Source organism: Marmota monax, unplaced genomic scaffold (assembly GCF_021218885.2).
Source record: "Marmota monax isolate L192 unplaced genomic scaffold, Marmota_monax_Labrador192_F-V1.1 WCK01_AAM20220418_F8-fsc00047, whole genome shotgun sequence".
Taxonomy (NCBI): Eukaryota; Metazoa; Chordata; class Mammalia; order Rodentia; family Sciuridae; genus Marmota; species Marmota monax.
Window position 1 is genome coordinate 13,769,559 of NW_026692072.1, and position 22,081 is coordinate 13,791,639.

The window sequence follows — 22,081 nt, forward strand, 5'->3', positions numbered from 1 at the left end:
AATTTTTATAGGAAAGTTTGTACAATTTCATTTCTGTTCACACTAGACTCCTTTTGGTGATTTGACCTCAAGATGTTCATTTAGGATCTTTTCCCCAGAGCCCATGTTTTTGTAAATCTTGTTCTGCATAGTTATTATTCTTGTGGCATCTCTGGAGATACATAGTCTACACTCAGAATTATACTGAAGGTCCCAATGAATTTAATTAGAGAAAAGTCACCCTTGGAGAGGCAGCACTTGCATGATTTGACAATATGTGCTGTGGTTCAAATCTAGATAAAGTGTGCTCAGACCTCTGCCCTTACCTCAAAGATGGTTGTCTACATCAATATTCACTTGACTAGTTTTTAAATTGAAATGATAAACTAGAAATATAATAAGATAGGGATCAGAATTATTCTTCATTGTTTAGACAATCCAAGATTCAGTTATGCTGCATGAAAACAGACTAGTATACCTGACTAAGAATCAAAATGCTTTAAAGGCTATTTCATTTGTAATAGTATAAAATACAAATTGCAAAAGTTGTTTTCGTAAGTTTTTCTATGTAATTTTAATAATCACTAGGGGTCCTTTGTGATTGCTAAAATACATTTTTGTATTTTGAATTGACTCAAATCTGTAATATTATTTTTGGATATTTTAATATTATAAAATCCCAGAATGAATTTATTTTCTCTAACTGATTTGTTCTTAGAAACTAATTTCAAGTGGAACCATTTGGGAGATATTCTAATGTACAGGTAGGTGTTTGTGAATCACCTCATAAGGCCAACTGAATTATTCTCTAAGTATTTTTTGGCATGTTAAAAATTAGCGGATGATGTAACATCTGTGACTTTCAAGAACCCATTGTAAAACGTAAGTCAGCAAGCTGTTACTTTAGGTCAGAAGAATAGCAGATCTCCTGCCAAGACTGAGGTGACTATTGGATTCAGTAAATCATAGGGTTGTGTATACAGGGCTTGGATGTGGAGCGCTCGCTTGAAAGAGATGTGGGCATGAATGGATTTGGATATTTCTTTTTAAATAGGCTTAGAGAATTATGCAGAAGAAGCAGAAAAAATGATGATACAGGAAATGGAGGGAGAAATTATAGGAGCCATGTACTGAAGAATGGTAGTGGAGACCAGATCTATTGCATGAGCAAAGAGATGGAAGGTGGTTGGGAACACAGACAATCCACGTTTATGAAGAGCAAGCAGGGGAGAATTATGCAGTCAGAAGGAAGTGACTATCAAGAGAGGATTATGAGTAACTGATTGTCATTACTAGAATTATTTTAAGGGATAACTGGGCTAGTGAATGTTGATTTTACTGATTATGTAAGGTTGTGTGTGTGTGTGTGTGTGTGTGTGTAATCTCTCTTTCTCTCTCTGTGTGAGTCTCTCTCTAGCTTGGATTCTCCTCTCTTGTCATTTTCATCCTTTTACACTCAATTCCTTGCTTCTCCCTGCATCAATAACACAGATGTAAGAATGTTTGCAACAAAACACATATCTCTCCATATTTTTCCATACTAATAAAATTATAGACATTTGTAAGTGGATGAATGTATGATATTTTTATTATTGCTTTATAACAATCTTATTATACACAATTCTATGTTTGTTTATTTCTTATTAAACAATAACCTGGGACATTTTCTTTAAGAATATTAACATAGCTGTAATTATTATTTTTAAATGGCTATTTTCCATTTGATAGAAGTTCTATTCAAGCATTTCTTTATTGAAATTCACTTTGAATTTGGAAGTTTTATTTTTTTAGATGCCATTAAAAATAAAGCCTCAAAACCTGCCATGAAAATATCCTATGTGCTGGGGATTTTATTTTTATGGAGTAGATTTTATGGAACAGAAGTGTCATTACAGATATAAAATGTACATGTATTTTTACTTTCAGAATTTGTCAAATTATATCAAAACTGTTATACAATTTATATTTTGCTAGCAGTGTAAGAAAATTTCCTTTTCATTTTTACCAACTACATTTTTGTCAGTCTGATGGATATAAAGTAATGTCTTTTCTTAATTTTTAATTTTTCTGTTAACCGGTGAGTTTCAGCATCTTATTCTATGTTTCGTGGCCATATGGATGTGTTTCTCTTTTAATTGATTATTCATATCCTTGTTCTACATTACTATTTATTTGTCTTTTATGTATTAATTGCTTAAAGCCCTTTGTCTATTTTAGATATTACCTTTCTGTATGTCTTCTAAAATGTACATCTTGGCTCCACATACCTTTTTACTATTGGCTTTATGATATCCTTTGCTAAATTATTAAAAAAAAATTTGATTTTGTCAAATGTACTTATTTGGAATTTTATTATTTGAGAAGATTGCTCTTTCCTTTTTTTTCATGGTTCTGGATTTGAACCCAGGGCCTCATGCATGCTGGGCAAGCACTCTACAAATGAGCTCCCTGAGATTTTACTAGGCCTAGAAGGTGCAAAGTCATCTCCCTTTTATTAACCTAAAAATAAATATAAACTAAAGCTTGCTTTAGTTTTATGTTGGATCTTTAATCCATTTTCATTTTATTTTTATTTATAGTATTATCCATATTTGCAATTTTACTAGATACAAGTGGAAATCTAGTTGCGGCAGAGTCATTTATTTAAAAATCATTCCCTACATATGCCTTTAATTTCTTATTCCTCTCTCTTTAGTCTGTAAGATCTCTGAAGCTATGCATAATGCTTTAATCACTCTTATAATTTTATAATCTCTGACAGGCCTAAAACATAGTAAGTTGTAATGCCTATTTATGTAATACATAAGGAAGTTATCCTTAAATTTCATAGTCACTAGTAATAAATCTATTTGCAGATAATTTTGTTCTTATCAGTGAAATAATGACATCCAGAAGAACACATGGAACACAGGAACAATGTGACCGAATTTGTCCTCTTGGGGCTCACTCAGAGCCTCCAGGGTCAGAGAATATTATTCGTGGTGTTCTTGGTCATCTACATGGTGACGATGGCAGGCAACCTACTCATTGTTGTGACTGTGGTGGTCAGCCCGGCCTTGGATGCTCCTATGTACTTCTTTCTTGGCTACTTATCATTTATGGATGCTGTTTATTCTACTACGGTTACCCCGAATATGATTATAGACTTACTCTATGAGAAGAAAACCATTTCCTTCCAAGCTTGTATGACCCAGCTTTTTATAGGACACTTATTTGGTGGTGCTGAGATTTTACTCCTGGTGGTCATGGCCTATGACCGTTACGTGGCCATCTGCAAACCTCTGCATTATCTGACCATCATGAACCAACGGGTGTGTGTTCTACTCCTGCTGTTGGCCTGGGTTGGGGGTTTTGTGCATGCTGTAGTTCAACTTCTCTTTGTTTACAACCTTCCCTTTTGTGGCCCCAATGTCATTGACCACTTCATCTGTGACATGTACCCCTTACTAAAACTTGCCTGCACTGACACCTATGCTATTGGCCTTACAGTGGTTGCCAACGATGGGGCGATCTGTGTGGTCATCTTTGTTCTCTTGCTTATTTCCTATGGGGTCATCCTGCATTCCTTGAAGAATCTTAGTCAGGAGGGGAGACGCAAAGCCTTGTCTACCTGTGGCTCACACATCACTGTGGTGATCCTCTTCTTTGTTCCTTGTATTTTTATGTATGTGAGACCTCCTTCTACCTTACCCATCGATAAATCCTTGACTGTGTTTTACACTGTTATCACCCCTATGTTGAACCCCTTAATCTACACCCTAAGAAATGCAGAGATGAAAAATGCCATGAAGAAACTCTGGACTCCAAAACGAACGTGAGGTGGCAGAGAAACGTAACACTCATTTTCAACAAAGAGCTGTTTCTTTCGGGAAAGCCATGTATCATTCTTTCATTGTAGTAAAATTTCTTTCAGGTGTAGTAATTGTGCATGACCACAAGTTTTCGGTATGTGAATTTTCCAATGATCCACATATATTTTTAAGATTGTCAGGATTGTTTTGGAAAACACATGTTCATTTTTTGGGTATAAAATGGTTCTCTTGAGACTATAGATTTATGTGCCATAATTGATATTGTAATTTTATTTTACTTAATGGAAGATGTTCTCAATTATTTTTTTAAAAAAAATCAATCTTTTTTCAGAATTAATAGTGCTTATCAAAAATTTGAAAGAATAAAATAAGAAATAATATGTAAATATTTTATAAATACTTGGTCTATTCCTTTCCTAACTAATGCACACAACATTAATAAATCATTTTAATGTTGAGGTACATACTTTATTTTTGTAAGAGATTTCAAATAAAACCTTTTGTTCATATTGCTTAGCATATTAGGGTTGAAAAGGCATAATACTTCAGTTTTAATATTCATCATAGGAAATTAAGAATATAAAAGAATATGAATGAAGAAATGCAGAAAAACAACTAAATTGTACTTATTTTCCCAGTTGGAAAATCACATGAATACCTCAGATGAAGTAGTTGTGTTGGATGTCATGTTTTTCATAAGGATAAAAATACTCCATTAATCTTCCCATACAGTTTAGAATATCTGATGAGGCCTCTACTATTTTTTGACATGCCCATCTCTTTGTTATAGGTTTATGGCCTTCAAAAAGAGACCAGGCTCTATCTTTCATATGCAAAGTTATCAGAATCCTGGAGGTACAAGCATATAATGCAAAGATTGACACTAGATATTTTGGGAAATACTGGCAAGAAAGATGCTGGCAATAAAGATTAATTTTCATTCTAATCCCTGTATTTTAACTTTTTCAAATTATACAATTTTACGATTAAACATAAAATTTTAATTCTACATATTTATAGAAAATATGTGATAATTTACACATGCATACAATGTGTAATATTAAGTCAGGGTAATTAGCATATTTATTTTCTTAAACTTAAAAAAAAATGTTTGATTAACACCAAGAATTGTACATATTTATTGGGTACAGTATGATTTTATGCAGTATATAATAAGGTACTTAATGTTTCTATCTTCTTGTCATTAGTTTGTGTTTGGAGATTTCAACCTTCTTTATTAATACAGTATGGATTATTCAGTAATAAAGAGTTTAGACATATTGTTTTATTTGATAGACTTCTCATTTATACAATCTTTGTGACATTTTTTCTGACTCAGGCTTGAAATAAATTATTGTCTGCTCCTAATATGGTAAAAAATCTTGCCAAAGAAACTCATTTTTCCTGTTTCCCCTGTTTAGTTCATATTCATAAGGCACAGAGACTTTGGAGAAATGAATGTTTTTACTGATAAATCACACTGTATGAATAATTTGTAATATCATTTTGTCCACATTATTATTACATGGAGATTTATTATATCATTTCAAATTGTTTCCAAATATAGACTATTCCACAAATAACATTCATAGTTTATTCAATCCATTCCTCCATATTTGGATATGCAATTAACTTTCAAATTTTATTGAATTATAATGAGTGATGAGATAAACCTAATTATCTTTTTATGTTCACTGATGGATTTTGATGAATTCTTTCTGTATTAAATATGCAATATATATACTCTTCTTTGACATGTGCAATACATATTTACCTTATTATGTTATCATTGAGTTTTTTATATACAGATGTTTTATCTTAATATCTTTTACTTTTTCAATGCTACTATCAATGTACATGAAAAGCCTCCATTTCCTGCCAGTAACGTTACAAATTTTGACATCTAATTTTTAAATAACTTTTCAGGAAATTTTCTGTTCCAACCTATCAGTGATTTATTTTGTTATAAGGATATATCTATGCTTATTTCCCTCAAGTAAGTAAATAATCTGCCAATGCAATTTGTTCATTATTAATTTATCAGTAATAATATGAAATTTCTGTTGATATGTCAAATTTTACATCTAGAATGTTTAAACTTGAACTATTTCTTTATTATTTTCTTAAAAAATCATCTATCACTAACACACTATTTCAATGGTCAAGGATTTTTCATACTCATTTCTACATATTAGGGATAGTTTCTACCAAATACTCACCCTTTTCAAAAATTTTTTGCAATTCATAAGCACTTAGTCTTCCTGACAAAACTCAAGATTATTTTGTAAAATTTAAAAACTTAGAATAAAATTAAATTTAGAACTACAGGATATTCCATATTAACTTTGAAGAATGTAGTATATAATAATGTCTACTTTTCTCATCCAGAATATTACACTATTATTAAGCCTTGATCTATAAATCTCAACTGAGTTTTAATCATCATCATAGATTCTACTTATTTGCCTTTTTTTCTCATTTAAAAGGGCATTTTATTTATGTTTGATTTCCGTTTTTAATGAAGTGATCAGAAAGGACTCAGTAACTTCTATTGCCAGTAATTGCAGTATAATGCCACAGGCCTAGATCTGTATATAGACATATGTGTCTGACCACATGGCAGGCTGTATCTGATTACATGCTTGGGTCTGCATTTAACATATTAATCTGTATGGGCACATACAGGCTTGTATCCAATAATACCTTTGACTATATCTGTCTGAATGCAAGCACCTTTGCATGAATACACACAGATCTATATTTGATAACACATACATCAGTATATAATATTTGTTACAGTATCATCACACACTGAGATTCCACTTTTAAACATTATTTCATATAAGGCAAGGTTCCAGCCTTTTGTTACTTAAAATAATTACTATTTCATTTTATTTCAAAATTTGGGGAGCTTGGAATTCAGGAGTTGCTGGAGTTAATTAGGCATTTCTTCTGCTTCATGTGGTGTGGACTGAAAATATTCTATATCAGTGAGCTGGTAAATGGGTGAATCTCAAGATTTAACTTAAAATAAGTTAAAAAGATCAAATTTATACAGAAATAAAACAAAATAGTAGAAATCAGGATACTAGGGTAAGTTTTATGAAGGAGGAAATCAGGAAACATGTATCCAAGGATGTAAAGTACCAGATATGAATAGGTCAAAAGATCTAATGCACAGCCCCAGGATTATAGTTAATAATAGTGTATTGTGTTCAGAATTTTTGATAAATTAGTAGACTATAGTTGTTCTGATAATACCATGTTGTTGTACCTTCGATATATATAATAAAATTTATTTTAAAAATTATTCTATGTACTTTGGGGGAATCCACAATTTCCACTTTAATACAAACAGGTCTTTCATAATAGAATAATAGAATTTCAGAATACAAATAATACAAATAGAATACAGATAGAATACAATAGAATACAAATAGAATAATAGAATTTCAGAATACAAACAGGTATTTCATAATAGAATTCTGTCACTTGATTTCTTAATCAACTATTCATGACAGGCTTGATTGCTTTAGCAAATGGTCTAGTCCAGATAAGAATGAGCCAGGCCTTCCCTTGCTCTGGGTGATGTTCTTGGGTGAGATAACTCCGTCTGGGCCCTGGATGAGATTCCCCCACCTGACACTGAACCATTGATGCACAGCCCCTGGAAGTATCAGAGAATCAGGACTCAAGATTGTCTAGATACTACTGGAAAACATTTATATGTATATATGCATTTTTAAAAGCTGTAGCTGCCATATAAGATAGTGATTTTTCTCCTAGACCTGACAAAATAAGTTGAAAACCTTCTGGAAAGGATCCACCATTGTAAACACTACTAAAACATTCATGATTCATGGAGGAGACCAAAATAGCAACATTAACAGGAATTTGAAAGTTGATTCCAACCCTCATGGATGACTTTGAGGGTTATAGACTTCATTAAAGGAAGTAACTGCAAATGTGTTGGAAATAGTAAGAGAACTAGATTCAGGAGTGAAGTCTGAAGAGGTGAACAGCTTGCTGCAAACTCATGATAAAACTTCACATATGAAACATTGCCTCTTGTGGATAAGAGAAAAACAAAGTGATTTCTTAAGATGGAATGTATTTCTGAAGAATATGTTTGGAATATTGCTGAAATGACAAAAAATGGTTTAGGATATTGTCTACATTACAGGGTTAAAAGTCATTGATGTCAATATTGAAAGAAGTTCAGCTATGAGTAGAATGCTATCAACCATCAATGCATACTATGGCAATTTCATGAAAGGAAGAGTCATTCAGTATAATCTCTCGGAGGTATGCCTGCATATGGTGTTGTACTGCCCTGCTCACCATTTACAAAAAAAAAGGGTTTAGGATTTATTTCTCCAGTTAAGACTGCTGTTAGGAACCTTCGGATGTTATCCTCCTTAAGGTGTGCACAAGATGCATAAACCCAGTTTGCAAAGGACTCGTGCCCTATTACCTCCACTTCAATAGTTAGGCTCCAGTGTCACTAGACTGCAACTAGGAAATGTGGTGTTGTTCTAAAAGGAAGAAGATTGTTCAATTGCAATTGCAGAAACTAGATAATATATTTGGGTAAGAATTAGAAGAATGTGTGTGGAAATAAATTTTGTATATAATGGAATGAAGAAGGGCAAAGTATCAGGCCACATGGGAGGATGTTTGTTAGTGTGGGGATATTGTCTCACAAGGATACATGGTGCCCTAGGTGTGCATTATGACTCAGATGTAATGAGTGGTCTTCTAAGTGTCCTCATATGAGGACTCAGCCTTTAGTAGGCCATTCTAAAGTTTAATTCTGTCAATTACTTAAGCTGAAAGGAAATGTTTTTACACTAGTGAATTCTATGCCTGTGGGTAATTTGCTTTACTTTATTTACCAGAGTAAATGTTCTGTAGTTAAGAATGAGTTGACTTGAAATGACAAGGATTTTGAAGGAGACCCTCAGAGTTATACAAAAGTACATACAAGAGGAAGTGAGGGGAAGGGGAAAAATAATATAAGGGGGACAAACGAATGTCAGTAGAGGGAGCAGAGAGAGAAGAGGGGAGGGGAGGGGAGGGGGGATAGTAGAGGATAGGAAAGGCAGCAGAACACAACAGACACTAGTATGGCAATATGTAAATCAATGGATGTGTAACTGATGTGATTCTGCAATCTGTATATGGGGTAAAAATGGGAGCTCATAACCCACTTGAATCAAATTGTGAAATATGATATATCAAGAACTATGTAATGTTTTGAACAGCCAACAATAAAAAATTAAAAAAAAAAAAAGAAATGACAAGGATTTTGAAAAATGTTTCTTGTGCATTTGAAAAGAATGTGGACCTTTCAGTTATTGTGTGCACTGTTCTCTTATCTCATTAGATCAGTTATGTTAATGATGTTTAAAGTTAAAACATCTTTAAGAACACGTACACATATTCTTGCATTTATAAGTTGTGCTTAAGTTTTGTATTATTGCTGATTTGTCTGTTTCTCCTTTTAATTCAATCAATTAAAATGTCTTAGTTTTTGTCTGATATTTGCACAGAAACTATGTTCTTTTGTTCAGAATGTGTGCAGCTTATTCCACTATTTTACCCTTATCTTTTTATTTTGTTATTTAAGATGTTTTCCTCTTAAGGCTCTTCCCATTAAATTCTGTTTTATAGGCAGGGGAAATTTGCTTATTAATTTTTTAAGCAAAATTGGTCATGTATTTTGATATAAATCCATCATATTCTTATTTGCTTTGCATTTATTGATGTCACATCTAGGTAAGATTCATTTGGATTTATTCCCCTTATTACCTTTTCAGTAATAACAACTTTTTTTCTTTTTTGGTGTTGGGTGCAGAACCAGGGCTTTGCACATGCTGAACGTGTGCTCCACCACTGAGCTTCACCCTCTGCCCTCCATTCTTTCCTGCATTTCCTTTTTTCTTTTTTTTTTTCCAGTTTAGAACTTTCTCCTTCTTCCTGAAGATTGTTCCACAGATCTCTCTCTATAGCATAGTTGGTTGGTGGTAAAAATCTCTTGTGTTGTCATTCAATCAGGAAAGTCTTTGTATTTTGCAATCATTTCTTTGGGTTTTTTAAATCAATATTTAAAGCTATGTTGAGATTCATTTTCATTTAGCATGGTGAAGATGCCGTTTCTTTTATCTTCTGGTTTTTAATACTTCTTTTAAGAAATTGCACAGTCTTATTCTCCAGAAAACTAGAAAAATAGTCCTAAAATTTATTGGGAAGAATAAAAGATTCACTAGAGCCCAATCAATGCTAAGCCAAAAAAGCAAATCTGGAGGCATCACAATGCCTGACTTTGAATTATAGTACAGAGCTGTAGGAACATAAATTGCTTGGTTCTGGATAGCAATAGACACATAGATCACTGTTGCAGAATAGAAGACATAAAGCAAACCCACGCATCTACAGTCATCTGATCCTTGACAAAGGTGCCAGAAACGTGCATTGGAGAAAAGGCAGCCTTTAAAAAAAAATGGTGCTAGGAAAACTGGTTATCCATCTGTAGAAGAATGAAATTAGAGCCTTATCTCTCACCAAGCACAAAAGTCAATTTATGGATTAAAGATCTAGGAATTAGACAAAAAAAAAAAAAAACCCATGAAATTCCTGGAAGAAAATGTGGGTCAAACTCCAGCTTTTAGGACACAGACAATGATTTTTTAACAGAATCCCTAACGCTCAGGAAATAATGCCAATCTGCACAGCAAAGGAAACAACTAGAAATGCAAAGAGAAAACCTACAAAATGGGAGAAAATCTTTGTCATTCTCTGACAGAGGTTTAGTATCTAGAATTCATAAAGAACACAGAATATTAACAGTAAAAACCAAATAACTCAATTAAGCCAATTATCAATTAGAGAAATGAAAATTAAAACTGTACTGATATTTCATCTCATACCAGTCAGAAAGGAAGCCATCAAGAAAGGAAGCAATATTAAATGCTGGAGAAGATGTGGAGAAAAACCAACACCTTGGCACTGGTGGTGGAATTGTAAATTAGCACAACCACTAGGGAAATCAGTGTTGTCATACATACTTCTGAGGTTTCTCAAAAGACTACCTATGAAACCACCACATGATCCAGCTATACCACTTCTTTGTATTTATCCTAAAGAGTTGAAGTCATCTTACTATAGTGATACAAATATACTCATGTTTAAAGCAGCACAATTCACAATAACCAAACTGTGGAACCAGTAGTAGTCCATCAATGAATTAATGGATAAAAAAATGTGGTATATATACACAATGGAGTTTTATTCAGTCATAAAGAAAAATGAAATTATAGTATTTATTGATGAATGGACATAATGAGAGAACATCAAGCTAAGTAAAATAAGCCAGACTCTAAAAGTCAATTGTCATATGTTTTCTCTCGTATATGGGAGCTAGAGATGAAAAAGAAAAAGAAAATTTGGGGTGGAGCTTATGAAAATCAAAGGAGATCAGTAGAAGAAGGGATGTGAGAAAAGAAGAGGAATTACTGGAGAGTGATATTGGCCAAATCATATAACTATATTGTATGCCAGTAGGAATATGTAAAATAAAATCCCATCATTATGTACAAGTATAATATACCAGTAAAAAGTGTAGGTAGAAAAAAATTGCCAGTCTTATATTTATTTTCCTGAATACAATGACTCCTTAAGAACTTCTGTGAGTCAGCCTCCTTATGTCAGAGAAAACATCTGGCATTTGTTTTTTGGGACTGGCTAACTTCATTTAGCATTATCTTCTCCAACGTCATCCATGATTTTATTCTCTTTTCTCGCTGAGTAAAATTCCATTGTGTATATATGCCACATTTTTTTTATCCACTCATCCACTGAAGGGCATCTAGGTTGGCTCCATAGTTTAGCTATTATGAATTGTGCTGCTATAAACATTAATGTGGCTGTGTCCCTGTAGTATGCTATTTTTAAGTCTTTTGGGTATAGACCGAGAAGATGGATAGATGGTTCAAATGGTGGTTCCATTCCCAGCTTTGTACAGCAAAAATAAGTAAATAAATAAATACATAAAGCAAAAAATTAAAAATCAGTCTATATACTGGGAGAAAATATTTGCAAGCTATATTAATTAAGGCATCATTATTAAAAAGTATACAAGCAATTCATACACTCATTAGAAAAAAATAAAGGAAAATACCTAATTAAAAATGGGCAAAGGAGACTCGGGTTGTGACTCAGTGGTAGAGTGCTTGACTAGCACATGTGAGGCACTGGATTTGATTCTCAGCACCACATATAAATAAATAAAATAAAGGTCCATTGACAACTTAAAAAAAATGGGCAAAGGAACTAAATAGACATTTTCCCCAAGAAGATATATAAATGGCTAACAGGTATATAAAAGAGGCCCAACATTATTAACTAATGCAAATTCAAATGAAAATTATAATAAAATATCACTTTATACCTGTTAAGATGACCATTATTAAAAAAATAAGTATTGGCAAGATGAATGAGAAAAGGGAACTCATACAATATTAGCATAAATATAAGTTGCTAACGGAGATTCCTCAAAACATTCAAAATACAGCTACTGTATAATCCAGAAAGCTTAGTTCTTAGTATATTTCTACAGGTTTTTAAAGCTGTATATCACAGACATCTGTATTCTCATTTTCATTATGTTATTTTCACATAGCCAAGATAGGGAAACAATCTAAATGCGTTAAAGGACAAATGAATAAAGAAATCGTGATATACATGTGGAATGTTGTTTTAGTAAAAAAAAAAAAAAAAAAAGAAAGGCCTTCTGTGGTTGTATTATGATTACTTCATCTAATTATTCTTTGTGTAAAATTTGTTTTTTTAAAATATATTTTCATGAAATTGTTAACTTCCCATGAACTTAAAATTTAATATCTTTTAATAGTTTCAGAAAAATTACAGGCCATATCTGCTCAAATATTTTGCCTACTCTTCCTATTTTCTTTCTCTTCTCTTTCTGGAATTGTAATTAAATTAAGTATATAAGTATATGTTACAGTTTTTTGTTTGTTTTTTGAATGCTAGGGATCAAATCCAGGGTTTTGTGCATGATAGGTAAGCACCCTATCACTGAGTTATCTTCCCAGCATTATTCTAAAAATTTCATACTTTTTTTGTATTTAATTTATATTACTTCCTGAATCTATTTATTGTTTTTCTTTGGTATGCATATTAAATCTTTCTTACAATTTGCCAATTCTTTATTCTCCTTTGTCAAATCTGCTATTAAATCCAACCAAATCCTTAATTTCATTTGGTATGTATTTTAGTGTTTATAAATCAATTTATTATCTATCTGTGATTTACATATTTCTGCACACTGAGCCGATTTTAAAATGCTTATTTTTTCATTATCTGAATAATTTTTGTTTTTATTGTTCTCTTCAATCAGCCTTTATCTTCTATTCTTTCTTTTTACTCGAATGCCATATTTTGTGTATAAAAATTTGCAGAAAATTCAAGACTTTTAAATGTTGCTTTCTTCTTTAAGAGAGGATTTCCTGCGTTTCTAGCTGGTATTTAGGGTTGAAGAAGTAATAACCCCAAATAACCTTAATCCAATCAGGAGATGAGATAATGGAAATGTGTCTGAGTTCCTTTAAGGAACATTGTAGTGTTTACTGCCACCACTTCAGGGGTTAAAGCCCATGTGGTCTCATGAAAATCCTGGCCATGTACAAAGGACAATTCTCTACTTTGTGGCAGACCATGATTTCATTTGTCTTCAGGGTACAAATTCTAAAGAATGTTCCTCCCTGATTTTTAAGCTTTCATTTGTGACTTTAAAAATCATCCCATATCTTTGAGAAAAGAGACCCCAAACACAGTTTAGCTATCTGATTTTCCTTCTAAAATTTGGCCTGACAAATACTTCATTTCTTATTAGTTTTTAATGCTTTCAAGCACATGAATTTTATATTTTTTTCTAGCTTTCCTGATTTATCTTATTTGAAGATTTATTGCAGAACAGGTGATTTTTGCTTTAAAGATATACACACACACACACACACATACATATATACACACATACATACAGTGTTCTAGGATTGGCAATAGATGTGAATTAAGCAGAAATACTGTGTATTCATTTTTGGAGGATGTATCTACAACTGCTGATATTTTCAATGTCTTTTTCATACTGGAGCAAATACATTCTGAATATGGACTGTCATAGGCATTGTCTGATTTGCTAAATGTTTTTTACCTCATTCATAGAAGCAGAAAGCATTACTAGTTCTTTGAATTCAGCTGGAAATTCTCTGTTTTGCAGTTATAATTTATGCCACAGTAACTGAGATTGTGTAATACAGTTTTTCAGAATTAAATATATGCTTATGTGCATTTTAATACTTATTAATAAGAGAGGCACAATGCTTAGTGTTCTTTATCTTAGAAGAAAAGCATACTACATTTTGAGTTCCTGAATTCAATCATTTGTAAGGTAAGTTGAAAACTGCCAAATTTTGGTAGATCTCATTACCTGATGATCTTTACCTGGTTCAGAATTATATTTAAATAATCCTGTACTTGAGGCATTGTGAAGCAAAAGGTCCAATACATGCCTACACATATAGTGGGATTTGCTTGGTGGAGGTGATGAAAAGCCAGGTTTAGGGAATGACAGTGGAAGCTAGTATGAGCATCCCAGTGGGTTAGGTCCGCTGTGTGGCCGCTTTGGCTCCGCAGAATCTGAGCTCCAGTGGAAATTGCCTGCAGCACCTTGGTTGCTCCTTTGGGGTCTCTTGGGGCTCAGGGGCTCACCTCCAGCCTGAAGGCACTAGGGGCTGGAGACTGAAGTCCCGCCAGACACAAAATGGCTGTGAAATTGTGGACAATCATTCCTTGCCTTTGGAGAGGGAAATACTTCAGCTCCAGGAATGAACTGGCAGAAAACAACTGGGTGACCCGATGCTGCAGCATCTTATGTACAAAATAAAGTCTACTGGTCCCATCACGGTGGCCAAGTAGATGAAGGAGGTGTTGACCAACCCAGCCAAGGAACATTATGTACACCATGACTGCTAGGAGAAAAAGGAAATTTCATTACTTTACCTGAAAGAAATCAGATCTTTGGGGAGCTAATAGGTATATGGTTCATTAGTGAATGAATAACTGCTGGAAAATGTGCACCTTTTTAGCTGGTAGAACTGGGGCCCAAGTTGGGGTCCCCTCACAGGAGATATTTTGAGGGTGTTCAATTTAGATCTGTGCTGAAAAACTGACATTTCAATACACTTTGTAGAGTAAAAATTAAGTGAGACTCATGCACTAACACTGACTAAAGAGAAGATCCCCTTAGAGTGAAATGCTGAATCCCTAGTACACATGAAGTGTTTTTCTAAGTCTGGGATTCCAATTTCCTGGGGCCAAGACCTACAAGATGTTCGAAAGGATACAGCTTTTCTCTGGCGCATGAATTTTTTGATGTTCTTCCTGTCCATAAATTTCGGAAAACACTACAAGGATGGAGAGAAGTATTCATTGATACAGATCCACAGGTTTCCGATAAATTGAGTTTTGTTTTAGCTCCTTGTACCACCCCTGCAGAAGCTGTCATGATGAAACAAGGGATTGTGTTGAAGTATGTCCTGATGTTAGGGTTATTATTCAGGAAGTTTTTCAATACATTGCATTAACTGGAGGTGCTATACTGACTGCTGATTATGGTCATGATGGAATGAAGACTCACCTTCAGAGGATTTTGTGGCCACAAGCTTCATGATGTCTTAACTGTCCCTGGAACAGCAAACCTTACAGTTGATGTGGATTTCCATTATTTGTGCAGAATGGCATAAGAAATAGTAGCGTCTTGGGGTCCAATAGAACAAGTAACATTTTTGAAAAATATGGGTATTGATGTGCGGTTGAAGGTTCTTTTAGATAAATAAGATGAACCATCAATGAGACAGCAATTACCTCAGGGATATGATATGTTAATAAATCCTAAGAAGAAGGAAGAAAGATTTAACTTTTTTGCCTTGCTACCTCATCAGAAACTTCAAGGTGGAAGTCATCAGGTGAATGCAGAGCAGTCAAAACTCTCTGTATCGCCTGTCCACAGATTTAGAATTAATCAAAAGCCTTCATTCCAATCTATAGTGCAGAGAAATGATGGCCTTTATTTTCAAAAATTAGAACTTATTGACCTCAATAGACTCTCCAGTTCCAAGCTCCCTGCCTCTAAGCCTCAGTGCTTCTTGGGCACAGTGAGGCTTTCCTTTGCTGAGGTGTGACTGGGTGAGGGAACTGGGGCTGTTTCCTCCTTAAGCCTGATTAAGTGTTACTTGATTTCCCTAATTGTTTCATAATCTGGAAATCATAGTTTATTAATCATCACACTCTGGAATTTTTCTTTTTGCATGAGGTGTTTTTCACAGCACTGTCAGTCAGCTACTCTTTCATGGCAAGACCCAAGTCTTCTTCCTCTAGGGATTGTTCAAGGGAAGAAATCTGTTCAGGAGAGATTACCTCTTTTGAATTTGTTCCAAATATGCTAATGAACTAATCTATGTAAAGCAGCAACTATGTAAACATTCGTAGACTGTGTTTGCAAACCTAAGTGGAAAGATTGATTTCTGAAACTCAGGTTCTACCCAAGTATGTCTTCAGCTGCTGTCTGGGTCTTCAGGTGACAAATTGTTTTTGTACTCTTCATTGCTGCCCTCAGAAGTTGGTGGGCAAACTCTTTCTCTTTGGATAAGATTATAGAAATACAGAGACATGTTTTTAATTAGAAAGAAAGGGGACTTTGACAGCTGCTGTTTGAGTGACTGCAAGATTGAAGAGATTTGCTTCTAACTGTAAGAAATCTCCATTATCAGCTATTTCATGAGATTGAGTCCCAGCCTTTGCCTTGTTAGCTGCAGTACTTAGTACGTAGGCACATGAATGATCCTGAATCCTCAAAGTCAAGTCCATTTTCTTTGCTTCACCATAATTGACTGAGAAGAGAAAAATCACATAACTAATTTTAGTATTGTTAAATGTTTCATTCACTTATTTGTTCTATTAAGAAATGGGCTTGGCCAAGTTAATTTATACTAACCAACTCAATTTTTGTGCAAACATAGAAGTTTGTTTTTCTACAGAGAAATTTTACCAGCAAGTAAGAAAACTCAATTCCCTTTATTCAGTAAATGCTTTTGAAGAGACCCATGCATTTATTATTTATTGGTTCACATTAACTATATGGAATATTGAGTTAATTTATGACATTTGTACATAAATATAACATACTTAGATAATGTCCCCTTCCCTATTGCCCATCCCTGACCTCTCTAGTAAGTGACTTTTGAATGTCCTAATACCTTAGGCAAATACTTTGGACATTTTTATACTTCTCTCTAAGTCTGAGATAATGAGAAGTCAATGTAGAGATATAACCACTTGGAAATCTATAACCACTTGTAAATATTTCTAGATTCACTCATCAGTCATATGTTAGTATAGGTTCCATGATCACACATAGTTACTTGATATCTACAATCACTCTCAGTGAAAACAGCATTCATTTTTCTGGACCAAGGACAAGTCCCAAAAGGTGAGTTCATAAAACAACTGACAATGAAAGTTCCTGTGATATACTAAAATACAACTAATGTCTTAAATATTATATATTCTCATTTAAGGTATCTGATTTGAATGAATGCAGCTAGCCAAACACAGAAATTAATTAGAACATACAAAGTATATATTTTTTAGTATTGCTTTTTCTAGGTCTATTATTTTTCCTTTTGCCAAATAATAATGCCTGTTAATTGTCTAATAAATAAACCAATGGATTTATTACCTTTGTTTATGGAATATTTTATTCTGCATAATATGTTAACAGAAGTATAATTGCTTTTAGATACATTTGAATTTAAAATTTAAAATTACAAGTATGTTATAATGTAAAGGAACAAGTTTCAATTATGTTCTAGAAGATTATATCATCTTTTATTTGTGAATCTTAAATTTTTCTTGGCAAACCTGTTGGTACATATACATAGATATATACGTAGAGAAACCCATTCTCAGATAAATACCTAATCTACTGTAACCTAGAGAGATTAAAAAAAATTGTAAAACTGTTTCAATGAATTAGATATATTATTTTCCTATTATGTTTTGTTTTGTTTTTTAAAAAATATGTTTGTAAGGACTTATGTCACATTTTTTCTAGAAAAATATTAACTTAGTATTAAGTTGGAAACCTAATAATGCTATCTTTTAGCTTTAATAGTATCAAATCTTTGAGACTTAAACTACAAAGCATATTTTATGTACCCTATGCAAATAATTTCCAGTAGAATTTATTCTAGTGAAATCCAGCATTGATGATTAAGGAGATTAACATCACAGAAAGTAAGATGTGAAAACAAGAGATTTGGTCATGGACTACACTGTAACCTTAAGTTTTCAACAGGTCTGCCTTATGAGAGATTTGCCTCTAATAGTAAGAAATTTCTAGTATCAGATATTTTATGAGATTAAGTCCCAGCCTTTGCCTTTTTAGCTGCAGTACTTAGTAGATAGGCACATGAATGACAGCTCCTGGATCAGGTGAAAGCAGTAATGTGACCAAGATGTGTAGGATGCTCATCAGAGCTGGCTTCTAAAGAAAACTCTTTCTGCACATGTCCTTTTCCAGTACCAAGTCCATGTGAACAGAATTCTCTTGTTTGCTTCTAGTTTAAATATGTTTATTCATAAGTAAATATCACTTTCACATATATATACATATATATGTATACACACACAAATATATATGATATTTCTTAACATATATTATTTACCTCATGTCCAAAAAGGTGTTCATGGATCATAGAAATATAGTTCTTTATATCCTAGATTGTACCTATTAAGTTGACTGAGATCCTGATGATTTATTCTGATCCAATGTTCACAGTGAAACATTCAAAAAGTTAATAATGGTGTCTTTATTTAGATTTTAACCACATGTCCAACAGCACTCTAAGGACTCAACATATAATAAAGAGGTAGTTGCTAAGGGAATCCCCATGATAAAACTGATGCAGTGGAGACACAGGGAGGTTTATACATCTGCCCATGGTCACATGGACATAAGTGAATAAAACAGGAATTATAGTGCAACCAATGCATCTCCAAAGTTAGTGGTATTCTTCATGGTGCTTTGTTTTCTCACCAAGCCAGTCTTGGGTCCTATCTTGTACACAGTGAGAAACTCAGAGTTATTATTTGGTCACTATAGTTATCATACCCCATAACTACTGGCTGGCATCTTTCTTTCTTTTTTTTATTAATTACACATGACAGTACAATGATCATGACCATTTGGCTGACATCTTTCAAGCAACAGTCATAAGCTTGGAAATTGCTATTTAATTATAAAATACAAAAAACAAATGTCAGCAGAAAATAACAAATTTGTGCTGTACTAATAATGTTGGAAGTAGTTGGACTGGAAAGGATTCTGGGATCATCTAGGTCAATTTCTATATTTTACAATGTGTAAGTTGAGACATATTTATAATTGCATTTAGAACATAACTGAAACTCATGCCCTCTCCCATTAAGTATGTACTTTCCACTTGAGTGTGCTGCTTCTCAGCGTATGTATACTAAAATTCTATTTTTGAGCATTATCAGTCCCTAAAAATATTTGCATATACGACCTTGTCCCACTATTCACTTCCTCTATTTTCAGTTACTATTTCTTCTTCCTTTACTGCCTATGTTACTCTAAGATTTCTGAAAATAAAATACTAGCACCTCATGTAGTAATTGATAATAGTCATTTGATCAGTTTAGTTTTAAAAAATGCTGAAATTCAGGATGATGAATGGGTATGCATTAAGAATTTTGATATATGCAAAGATGAAATTGGCAGAATTATAGCTTTCAGAAATGGATGACAGAGTAGATGAAATAAATGCCATAATAAGCAATGAGTTAATTACTCATGTAGCTATTTGATACACTTTAAAGTCCAGTATTTTGAAACTTAATGAGAGATTTCCAAAGACTAAACATCCTTTGAGACATGAAAGACTGATCATCTAATTAATCACAAATTTAATTGTATTGAGTCAGATATTTCAGAAGAAGTGTTAATTCTGGTGCTATGTAAATATTGCTATGATAATATTGTAAAGTGACTCCCCTCAGATACTACCAACTCAAAGGACTGACTTTACATCACTTCATATTTTTAGAATTTATTGTTACTATAGTGAATAGGTATTTGAAAGCAAGAAACCTTTCTGTATTCATGATTGTTGACCTCTGTGTGAAGAAGGAACATATTTTCAATATGCATTTTTAAATATGTGAATGACTGTTGGGCTTTTGACTACTCTCCTCTATGGAATATCAGCAAAGGTTTAGAGAAAGAACCACTAAACTTTAGGCCCCAAGAAAAATTATTAGGAGGAATAGAATTGTCTACAGAAAGTCTACTGGGTTCCTTGGAAGAGAACCTCAACAGGTGCTTACTAAATGTTTATTGTATTTTCACCACTATAGAAGGTAGATGAAGATGTGATCCATGACATGGCGGATTTGTCAACCTGTTCACGATTTCATCGCAGTGTCTATTCTCCTGAACTCTCATCTCTGAAGCAAGCCTAAGAGTAGAAGAGTAAATGGGACAGAGTAATAACATCACAGAATTTGTCCTCCTGGGCCTCACCCAGGATCCTGATGGACAAAATGCATTATTCGCCATGTTTTTACTCATCTACATTGTGACGATGGTGGGCAACCTGCTCATTGTGGTGACTGTCATTGCCAGCCCCTCTTTGGACTCCCCAATGTATATCTTCCTTGCCTATCTGTCACTCATGGATGCTGTCTACTCCACTGCTGTCTCACCCAAGATGATTATAGACTTACTCTATGATAAAAAGACAATTTCCTTCCCAGCATGCATGGGCCAGCTCTTCATAGAACACCTATTTGGGGGTGCTGAGGTCTTCCTTCTGGTGGTGATGGCCTATGATCGCTATGTGGCCATCTGTAAGCCACTGCACTACTTGAGCATCATGAATCGAAGGGTTTGCATCCTCCTGTTGGTGGTGGCCTGGGTGGGAGGTTTTGTACACTCTGTGGTTCAGCTTGTCTTTGTTTCCCGTCTCCCCTTCTGTGGTCCCAATGTCATTGACCACTTCATCTGTGACATGTACCCATTATTAGAACTTGCATGCACTGACACCTACTTTATTGGTCTCACTGTGGTTGCCAATGGTGGAGCAATCTGTATGGTCATTTTTATCCTTCTCCTGATCTCCTATGGGTTCATCCTAAACTCCCTTAAAACCTACAGCCTGGAAGGGAGGCGCAAAGCCCTGTCCACCTGCATCTCCCACATCACCGTGGTCATCCTCTTTTTTGTTCCCTGTATTTTCATTTATGTTAGACCTGTTTCCACCTTTCCTATTGATAAACCCATAAGTGTGGTGTTTACAGTTATCACTCCCATGTTGAATCCTCTAATATACACCTTGAGAAATGCAGAGATGAAAAATGCTATGAAAAAACTCTGGTGTAAGAGGTTAACCACAGGTAAAATAAGAATGGATCCCCCACACTGAATCCTTTATATACTCATTCTGATACAAGACATAGGTGGTGAATTCTAACAAAAGTTGATGTGGTCAACTCAATGTATTCTCCAGGAATGCTTCTTTTTATTTATAATTATCAAAGTGTAGAATAAATTATCTTTTGAGTATAGGATCAACTTTGAAGAGAATTAGGGATGATAAATAAAAGGTATGGGTGTTTGTTCTACTATAAGTAAAAATAATATGGAAGCTCACCTTAAAACTTCATTTTTTTCAATTTATATTAAAATATTTTTTAAAAAAGAAAAGAAACTACTTTTGAAAATTTGATATCATCCTAATTAATCAGAAAGCAATTCAGCTGGTAGATAAATTTCTGGAGCCAAAAGAATAATTCTTAAATTTTAATACTCATTATTCTATCAATATGGCACATTTCTATAGCTGCATATATGTTTTGTTTAAAGATTAATTTTGTTTTGTGGTCAATTTCTATGAAATTTTAGTTTATGATATTTGGATGGAAATTTTTTTTGTTTAAGATATTAGCCGAGAATGATTTTTGTCAGTGGTGATGTCAGTGATGAAAACAGATTTGAATTCTTGATTACAAGTCAGGTACTTTGTTTTATAAAAACATCTAACTCAAGTTTTAAACATTTTTGTCATTCTCTGACCTAATGATCATGTGCAGTTTTACCACTCTTCAAAGAATAGGTAAAGCTTCTTATTTTG

The 22,081-nt window shown here is 33.6% G+C and overlaps 2 protein-coding genes and 1 pseudogene across 2 annotated transcripts; all 3 read left to right on the forward strand.

The window, feature by feature from the left end:
• Positions 1 to 2,876: 2,876 nt before the first annotated feature.
• On the forward strand, positions 2,877 to 10,822 carry LOC124100165 (olfactory receptor 4A47-like). Its single transcript, XM_046455499.1, has 4 exons — positions 2,877 to 3,779; positions 5,861 to 5,882; positions 7,975 to 8,096; positions 10,724 to 10,822. The coding sequence occupies exons 1-4, from the start codon at positions 2,880 to 2,882 to the stop codon at positions 10,820 to 10,822; spliced, it is 1,143 nt and encodes a 380-aa protein (XP_046311455.1). The 5' UTR covers positions 2,877 to 2,879.
• Positions 10,823 to 14,631: 3,809 nt separating this feature from the next.
• On the forward strand, positions 14,632 to 20,411 carry LOC124100168 (protein arginine methyltransferase NDUFAF7, mitochondrial-like; annotated as a pseudogene).
• A 14-nt stretch (positions 20,412 to 20,425) lies between these two features.
• LOC124099895 (olfactory receptor 4A16-like) lies at positions 20,426 to 21,373 on the forward strand. Its single transcript, XM_046455138.1, has one exon. It carries the CDS (start codon positions 20,426 to 20,428, stop codon positions 21,371 to 21,373), a length of 948 nt encoding a protein of 315 aa, XP_046311094.1.
• Positions 21,374 to 22,081: the final 708 nt, after the last annotated feature.

Bases quoted from the DNA above. Each gene is read 5' to 3' on its own strand.
- LOC124099895 (XM_046455138.1), top strand. From the start codon at position 20,426: ATGGGACAGAGTAATAACATCACAGAATTTGTCCTCCTGGGCCTCACC.
- LOC124100165 (XM_046455499.1), top strand. From the start codon at position 2,880: ATGGAACACAGGAACAATGTGACCGAATTTGTCCTCTTGGGGCTCACT. The intron at 5,883-7,974 runs GTTTAAACTTGA...TCTACATTACAG, and splicing joins TCAAATTTTACATCTAGAAT to GGTTAAAAGTCATTGATGTC. The intron at 8,097-10,723 runs GTATGCCTGCAT...ATCTCATACCAG, and splicing joins TTCAGTATAATCTCTCGGAG to TCAGAAAGGAAGCCATCAAG.